This window comes from Trichogramma pretiosum, unplaced genomic scaffold (assembly GCF_000599845.2).
Source record: "Trichogramma pretiosum strain Unisexual culture from Peru unplaced genomic scaffold, Tpre_2.0 scaffold57, whole genome shotgun sequence".
NCBI lineage: Eukaryota > Metazoa > Arthropoda > Insecta > Hymenoptera > Trichogrammatidae > Trichogramma > Trichogramma pretiosum.
The window spans coordinates 503,821-513,372 of record NW_019641637.1 but is presented as its reverse complement, the minus strand read 5'-3'; the positions used below and the strand labels follow the sequence as shown (position 1 = coordinate 513,372).

At 32.9% G+C, this 9,552-nt stretch overlaps 1 protein-coding gene across 1 annotated transcript; it reads right to left on the bottom strand.

Moving 5' to 3' along the window:
• Window positions 1-2,810: 2,810 nt before the first annotated feature.
• On the bottom strand, window positions 2,811-9,057 carry LOC106650993. The gene is made up of 2 exons (XM_014369322.2): window positions 8,515-9,057; window positions 2,811-3,347 (listed from the first exon to the last, which is right to left on the bottom strand). Exon 2 carries the CDS (start codon window positions 3,329-3,331, stop codon window positions 2,900-2,902), a length of 432 nt encoding a protein of 143 aa, XP_014224808.1. The 5' UTR covers window positions 3,332-3,347; window positions 8,515-9,057; the 3' UTR covers window positions 2,811-2,899.
• Window positions 9,058-9,552: the final 495 nt, after the last annotated feature.

Here is a 9,552-nt window from a genome sequence, read left to right as displayed (position 1 = left end):
TACAACTCAATCACTCTAATTTTGCGATGATGCGAGGTTTACCTAAAACAAATCATAAAAAACTATCCTACGGAAGTTTTTACAAAACATTCAATAGAATAATAAATTTATACTTGATTCATTGATTGAATCAAGCTTGTTTTTCAAAGTATGAATAATGGAAATCTATATTTGAATTTCACGGAATTTTCAATCATTAATCGAATGAACCGTATAGTAAATTCTAATAGGATCCAAAAAAATTGATTCGTTATCAATGAATTATCTTAATCAAAAATATTGATATACGGTTTTTTGTTTATTTTTTTTTTTTTGATTTTTTTCTTTCAAATTGTTATCGAATAAAAAAATAAAGTTGCTCAAATTCAAATGATAAAACTTAATCAAAGTAAATAAAAACATAATAAAAAAATTAGATTCATCTCATCAAAAACTATCATATTGCTTATTCGTGAGCTCTGAAAATTTAGAACGTTGTAAGTGGAAACGTTTCGGTCGCCTAAAATTATGTGTGAGTGTCGAAATTGTGGAAGTTTTAATTTTGATTACAATCAGCGATAGTAAAATGATAGTTTTGAATGAGAGGAGGCCAAAATGATCGAAACCAAAAAAAATTAAAAATAACAGTGAAACAATTAACAAAAACAAACATGTAAACAAAATGAAATAAAATGATAAAAACTAAAAAACAAAACAAAAACAAACAAAAACAAATAATCGTTGATCGAGATTAGCATGCTGCTTTCTCTTTCTCTTTTGATAATTTGCTTGACAGTGCATTAAAATTTAAAAACAATTATAGTTCAAAAGAACAGCAAATAACAATAATATAACTCTAGCTTATCTTAAGAGTGTGAAAGCTCTTAACTCTGAAAGACAGCCGTGTGGTGTGAGTGATTTTTGGAGCGCAATCATTCTATTGGTTTTGATATCTTGAGCGAGGGCCTTGATTGAGTTACTTTCAAGTTACAGTTATTATACAGTTATGAAAACAATCGATTTTCACTGAAGGAAGTTTTAAGAATATATTTCATTTTATCTCATTTTTCTGTTTAAGTTTACGGAGACAATAAGATTTCAAACGTTTTTGCACGTTGAATTATCAAAAATCTTGTGTGAAAAATTATGTTTTTCAATTAATATAAAATGAAATATATCTCATTGATATTTATGAGAATTATTTATCTACTTAAATGAACTCAACTTATTGTTAATATGTTATAAAAGTAATTATAATTTTGACCAAAGCCCTCTTAGGCTGCGTTAAAATGTGCTCAATACCGATTTAAATTATACTTACTGTAAAATTTTTAGATTTTAAATCGAAAAGAAAAATTTAGACTGTAACATTTCGAAATTAATGTTTTTGTAAGCTTATAGTCAAATATTGAGACATTTAACTCAGCGACTATGAAAATTTTTAGTCCAGTTGACAAAATTATTGAGTGGTAAGTCTTATTAACATTCAGATCTGATTAAGTGGATGTTGGTCAATTTAGCTATAATTCTATATCAATATATAAATGAATTAAAATATACTGTGGAACGATAACTTTACGTTATAAGAAGGGGTGGTGAAATCCCACGACGGCGGCTGGTCTCGACGAGAGAAAAAGGTCCCACGATGAATAAACGTAAAAATGCCCACAATTTTATTTGCTTCGTCAGTGACAAAGTCTTTTGAATATTTCTGAAAATTATTTAGAATTATCTTTAATATAACGGTATTCCAAAGCGCACTTGATGCGTGATTGTGTATTTGATTTCCATTTTCTTGGTTGCAGATTTTGTGAATCAAAATAAATCGTCGCTATGGATTTGATGAATATTATTGGTGGAGTTTCATGTTTCAAAATAAGTTGCAAATAAATTCTGGAGTGGTGAAGCACAATTAAATATTTTGTTGTCCATTAAACGGTGTGAAAAAATTCCCAATGAAAACGGAAAAATATCTGGAACCAGGCCGAGAGCGACGAGATTTTCGAAGAATTTTAATTGAGATCAGTTAATTTATTGAAGTGGAGTTTAACGATCTAGTACTTGACGATTTAGCGATAAGTTCTCTGGTTGATTAAAAATGATATCCCAGGTAACTAAAATGAATCATGATGTCTGTAAATAAATCCGTAAAATAATTGAGTGATGCTTCTTCTGACAATGACACTGGTAATGACTGATTATTTCTGAACCAGATGTTGAAATTAAATGTTAAGTCCAGATGTTTGTATGCAGAGGTAAAAAATTGCACCGGATAATTTTTAGAAATTTGTCAAAGCAAAAGAAGCGTTTTTTGATCAAAGTACTTTGTAATAGTAGTTGTCACCCAGAATCAACCAATCCTTGACATTGGTGGTTGAATGGCACGAGTTTCCGATATTTTGGAACGAAATTGGCTAATGGGCCTCTTCGTAACTGTGCGTCACCCATCGTCGAAAAGTTCTTCTCTTATGTTGTGGAAATTAAAAGCGTGGCTATCGTTGGCATATGACGGTTACCAATAAAATAAAAACAGTTTACCTCGCTTTTTGGTACGAGTCATTACAAAAGCTATTTTTCATCTGTAAAGCAACGCGTGAAAATGAAATGTTTAAACTAAAAATAAACGTGTTTGGTCTATTGCATGTTGAATTTTCTTGATAAAATTTGTTCTCTATGTGCTTCGTCGACGGTCTATTGGAAATGGATGACTCGGATGACGGTACTTCAAAATAAGTTCAGAATGTTTCAGTCACCGGCAAATCAAATGACGTTTACCACTCTAAATCGTGAAGTACTTTAGCGACTTTTGTGACCTGTTTTTATTTATTTAGTTTTTTTTTTATCGGTGATGAATAAGCCCGGTTATTCATTTGATGATGCAATTGTTGATCATTTTTAACTGTATGTTCTTCTTGTTCTGCTACGGGTTCTTCTGTGATTTAATCAGTAGTGATCTCGAGGATGAAAAGCACTTGTTGTAGTGCTGGTGAAAACTGCCGATGTGCTCAGTGATTCGTGTGTGAAGTTTCCGGTGGTTTTCTGTAACGTTTAGCTCATGGTATGTGTTGTTGGTTGATGCGGAACTATTTAGCCAGACGATGTCGGAATCTTGTAGAAACTGATGAGCGCCAAGTGACTCGTCCCTTACTTGAGCGGGATATTGTATTGTGTTGTCGCGATGCTGTTTTCCAATTGCAGGAAGATGCAGAGAAGCCACTGTATGTCCAGGTAATTCTTCTTCCGGTGAATGATGAGGGGTTGCTGTTGTGTTGCGTATTCGCGTTGCTTTCTTCTTCGTTGATCCTTCGCTCTCAGCAGCAACAGTGGATATATTATGCAGCGACGTTCCCATCGTTAATTGCCAGAACCTGGAAGGGTGTGAGCGTTAGCTATGAAGCATTACCAAAGGGATAGAGAGAGAAAAGGTCGGAAGAAAGAGAGAAGGAGAGAAAGAAAAGGAGAGCGAAAAGAATAAAAATTTAATTTTAAGGTTGCTACATATAAAATAATACAATAAAAGGAGATTGTATGTCATTGTAGACGTTCGATTTTTATAAACTTTCGTTTCTTTGACTGTTAGAAAAGTGAGTGGAATAATAATTACAAATGTCGCCGGATGGGGTCCGAGAAACTGCATTTATGAATGAGAGACGCACGGCTTGGGGACCGAGTGAAAAGGGGACCTTTGTTGTTCCTCTGTTTGTAAGTTTGTACTTTGTTCTTGCTTGTATATGTTGGAGGAAGGAGAGAATGAGTTCGGCCCTAATGCTCGTCTATTGTTTTCAGGAAAAGTCAGTTTGTTTTTGTGCCACATAGATTTTTAAAATGATGATCGGTTGTGCATAAATGGCGATGTTATTGGCTGTTTTCGTTTGAGTTTCTTAGTGTATGAAAATTTATTTTCTTATATTCAGATTTACATACTGTAATTATGTTATGTAAGGCTGAAATTTTTAGTCTGATTAAGATTTTGCAAAGATATATATTATTGCCAAACATTTTATTTTTTTGAAACAAAGTTATGAATAGAATTTATGTCTCTTTACTTATATGCAGTGATCTGATGATTTTGTTCAGAATAATGAAGGTGTCTATGTGGCTATATTTTCTCAAGTAGCTTTAAATTTTTGTTTCTAATACAGGTTTTTTTTCAGAAAATCTTTTTACTTTCAAACTATTCATTTTTGTAAATTTGTTGAGTCATACAATTTTGTCGAAATGAAAATTTTATTTTATTTTCATGAATGTTCATTTTGCCTATTTGAATTAGTTCGAATTTGGTCTTTTTAAAAAAGTTTTCTGATCATAAATGTGTATAGTATGTGACTATTGATTTTTACACAGCATTTTCTCGAGTATCGTAAAAAAATTTTGGTATCAGGACAGAATTTTTTCATGCTTTTGTGGAGCTTGACTATTTTTAATCGGGCTCAAAGAAAGTTCCAAAATAATATCGAAAATATTTTTGACATCTAAAAAAATTTTTAGAGCTGCTTGTTATGATTTCTGAATTGTCGATAAAAACCATTAATTTTAATATCATATCTAATTGATTACTTTTGATGGTCACAACTATGTTGTCAATGTAAAGGTAACTATGAGTTTTTTTTAAATGTCTTTGATACTGCAAAAGGTTTTGACTACATCTGCTTGCAAACTATAAGAACTTTCATGGTCCAATTAATATGGTTTTTCGAAGATGAAATTTACTGTTTTCATATCACATTGTAGTTTTTTGGGCGTCAAGTTTTTGATTCTTTGAAATTTGATGAAAGTAACTTGAATACATTTCTTATTATATGATACCAGTTCGGTGAGTTCTATGAACATTTTATTTATTTCTATTTGAAAAGTTTTTGAATTTGAAATTACAAAACATTAATTTGATATTACTCCAATGATTTTTTTGTAATGATTTCAATAAGCTTGTTTATGAAAGTTAATTGAATGATACTTTCTATAAAATCGATAGCAAAAACCAAAGATATCAATTCCGTATAAATTCGTTTTTCGGAAAATCAGACAGTTGTCTATTTGATACAAAATTGTCTTCGGTATTTATAGTACAGACTATGTGATACGGTTTGTTTGAATGAAATTTTTTTTTATTATTGCAGCTATTTTTTGTTTGTAACTGTCCCCAAATATCTATGAGAAACTATTATACTTTGTTAGATGCTGCGTATGCTTTTATACGTTTGATCGTCTGATTGTGCAAACGATACAATTTTGATTGTTATGTTTATTATTGTGTATTTTTTCCATTAACAGATTTTTCATTTTTATTTCTTTCGAACATTGATCATTGAATGAAATAGTAAGTGTTGAGCGGGCTGTCGCTTTTGAACGAAATGCACTGAGAAATTTTTCAAAAATTATCAGAATATTTGATTATCAAAAATGATATCGTTCGGACGCTGCTGTAGTCTGTTTTTGATAATTTCTTTTAATTTTAACATATTGTTCAGACTGCGTTCAATGATCGATCGAAATAAAAATGTGAATTCATGGATATTTCATTTTGAATGTTATATAGCAGTTTATTTGTGAACTAAAATATTTCGGATCTGATTTGATACCAGTGTGTACTTAGTAAATTTTGTCCTTCTTTAAAACTAATATATCATAAAAAAGGAAAATATACTGTTGATTCAGATGTGTGTGCTTTTGGATTATTGTAGTCGCTTTCAGTCCTCTTGCTAAAATACCCATAGGCAAAGATTCATTACTTGATGTTTTTGACCACCACAGTTTTTAAACTTATTATTAGTTTTGAATCCAAGTCAAACTCGATAAATTTGGTACAAGTAAAATGCAAATCGTAGTGACCATTCGAGAAGAACAGGTGATTCTAATGTTGGATCAAAGCTTATTATTAAGTTTTATTTTTTGATTTGATTCAAATTTTCAGGGGTTTTTCACATGAGGAGAAAGTGACGAAATAATTTCATGCTTTTTTTGGTACACAATAATTTTACAACAAACCGTGCAGTCAAAACCAGACAATAATGAGTAGAAATAATTATAATTAGGATATGAAAATGAGCGTTCAATCGAAAGTGCATACAATGACATTAATTTTGTAAGTTCACAAGGACTTTAGATTGAAGGGCTGAGGCAACTGTACTGGATTTTAAAAAGATACTTTTGAGGATTTTTTGTTTGGTCGCATTTATAATTCCATGTGAGTGAATGAAAAAGTTCATTTCCAAATATTTTATATAAACTATTTCGAAATGTGCGTGATGTGTTGCTTTTGGATCATCCAGGAGTAAACAATTTATGTATTTTTAGAATACATTCGTAGAATGAAATAAGACCGAATAGATTTCTTCAAGATATTACAATTTTGTGATCGAAAATCAGTTTGAAATGCCTTCAATGCAAGAGTCTTGTGAAAAAATTTAGAACATTCAGATGCAAGATGCAATAAATTTTGAACAATCAATTACGGCACAACTTTTTTCAGTGTCAGGTACATTCAGTTGCATGTGGTTAGATTTTCAATACTATTTACAAGTTATATCTTACGTGGGCAGCAAATATTACAAATGTACACTGTTTTCTACTTTTTTGGTTATCCTTACTTTTAGAATAGTACTTTTTTGGTATCAAACTACTATAACTGATATTTGGATGCAAACTAGTATTTTTTTATTATCAAAATATTATCAACTACGAAAGAACACATATCAGTAACTATTTCATTGGTTGATTTTGTACTAGATTTTGCAAGATAATTAATGTAAATAAATTCTACATTTTGTAAATAAATTTTTCTCATATCAAAAAATTGGGATAAACATAAACAAACATCTGTATATTTTTCAAACAGTGCAAACAAGTAGATAAAGATATAGAGGTTAAGAAAATAGCAAAGCAAATTTTGTGATTTAATTTTTTTGTCTGAATAGTGTAACAAATTTTGACTATTTTCGAAACAAAACCATTTTTTACAATAACAATATAAATATACACATTCAACTATTAATAATTTTGACACTTTATGGCGCGAGGGTCTTAGTGCTTGGATAGAGTAAGGCCTAATGCAAGCATTTTTTCCAAATAACCGTTCCGCCGAAAAATAATTAATTTTGAATCTCGACCGACAAATCTCGCCGCGTGCATTCGTTCTATTCTACTATAAATATTTGTATATATTATTTTCACAAAATTGCAAATGAACTTTTCGGATCACTGTTGTGCAGCTTTTTGGATCATTATCTGAGTTTTTTATTTTGTGTCCGCAATTTTTTTATTTCCCATTTGCTAAAAGAAAAAACTCTTTCACGGGGCCATGACAGAAAATGTGTACCCGAAACATATCGCTTTATTTTACCCCGTATGAAATATTTTTCTACTGAAATCGGAATTTTTAATTCAGATCTAACGAAGCATGTGCACCCAAATTTCTCATCACGTACTCGGTGAATGCGCGCTGATCCTTCATTAATATCTATCGTTTTTACATATTTGTCCATTCACGCTTAGACATGAGATTTCTAATTTTAAATAGTGTCGCGAAATCTTTGCTAGCGAACGGTCAATACAAAATATTGAAGTGAAAATTTTTTTTGCCTGCCTAGGATGCGAATCGCGTAATGTGTCTGTTTGTAAAATTGATCATGTAAGAGAGAAGCTCCCGAATTTTTGTTCAATTTTTTTTTCATTTCGCGGCGTTTCTTTTTTGTAAAAGAAGAATAAATTTCGAAACCCCAGGAAAATTATTGTGGTATACATGGATATGTATACGTCTATATTTAATTAATCCACTTAAGAGTTGCCGAGAGCGTTCTTGATCGTGTGTAAATCTAAGTATGTGTGCAACATAGTTCAGCGGCGTCCTGTTTACAATTTTAAACAGCCTATCGTGTTTCGAATTTTCATTTTTTTTCCTATCAAACACACACGCAATCGCACGATCCTATGAAATTAGAGCTTGTCAACTTGGAAGAGCTTTCAATATTATTTTTGATTTTTCGTTCGAAGGTGCGCGCAATCGCGACTCAAGTACGCATAATTTTTTCCTTTATTGTTACTTTTTTCAAAATCTTTTATTGTGACTGCTTGTCAAGGAGCGTGACTTATTTTGATTTTTTTTAAATTAATTTGCGGAACAATTTATCGAATGTACAGGGGAAAGTAAGAAGTATAAAATTAATCGCGAGCAACGAGATTTCTCGGATCGATGAATAGTGACTAAACATCGTCTTTTTTAATGATCAACTTTAGCCGGAATTTCGAGTAGTCTATCGGAGCACCAAAACCGTCGAATATTACTACATTAATAACTTATTATTTTGTTGCAAACGCAATTAGATTATTTCTATAAATATGTACACAGCCAAAAACAAAAAAAGCCTTTGTGATGGTTTTTTTCATTGTTAATAAAGAACCACTGTCTTTTTTTTGTAACTTTATCTTTGTTCATCCTTTTTGGATTATTAATGAAAAATTTGGATCTTCTTTAACTAATTTAGTTTTTTTCAATTTATTTAATTTTTTGTTAAATAACAAGGCCGAAACGTTACTCACCGATTAATAAGTCCAAGGTCCCTTTCTCTCTGTCAATTCGCTGGATTATTACATCTCTTGCGTTTACGCGTTGTGAGAATACATCACTGGTTCGCAACTTGAATTATCTTCCCAAATTGAACAATGGGCGTATGTAGTAGTAGTGCGACGTCTTCCTCGATCTGCGACAGAAAAATAAAGGGCACGGAGCACTTGGAGATTAGCGATCATTGCTAAGCGGAAGATTTTCGTAATCTTCTGATTGATGATTGATTGAGAGTTTCCATCCTTGAAAATCGACTGTTTTCTTGTAGTACTCAAGGCCCTATTGATGAATACGAAAGTTGATTGCGTGAGTTCTTTTGACGTTATGTAAAATTCGTTGGAGATGTTTCTAGCAAACTCGAGAAGACGAAGATTCGACGGAGGATGACTTGACACGTCGAGGACGATCGCCAGTCGCTGCTTGGCTTGCAGTAGGTAATTAGCGGGCGAAACCCGGACCAGCCGGGGCCCGACTAACCGTCACTGAGCTCTGGCTGGCGACTGGCTACGCTCGATCGCGCCCTTCGTTCCGTTCTATCCCGAGTTCGGTTGTGCACTGTGACAATTCGCTTCAGCTTGGGCCTTTTATAGTTACAACTGCGCGTCGACAAGCACGTGGTGGCAGTGCTGCCGGCGCTGCTGCTGCTGGTAGGGGCTGCTGCTGCCACTGCCAGAGTAGTGGGGGCCGCTCGGCGTGCTCACGAGGGCGAGGGCCCTGGGAAAATATCAACTCGATGCACATGACGAAGGGGAGCTCGGCCCGGCTAGTGTACAGCTTGTTGCATGCCTCGACTCTCCCTGCATGCATTACTCGATACGTTACAATACCTGTTCGCGCCATACGACTCGAGTTTCTTTCTTCTTTCTTTTCTTTTCTCATTTTCTTCGAGAGGGGTTACGGAAGCGACAAGGGGTGCGCGACAAACTTCGTCAGGACAAGATTTATATTTTACTCTGCGAATATAGCTATATAGTTTTTGAGTGTGCGGTTGCTCTTAGAGATGAGACGGATGG

What these genes read in the sequence shown, in the direction of transcription:
- LOC106650993 (XM_014369322.2), bottom strand. Translation starts at nt 3,331, where the DNA reads ATGGGAACGTCGCTGCATAATATATCCACTGTTGCTGCTGAGAGCGAA.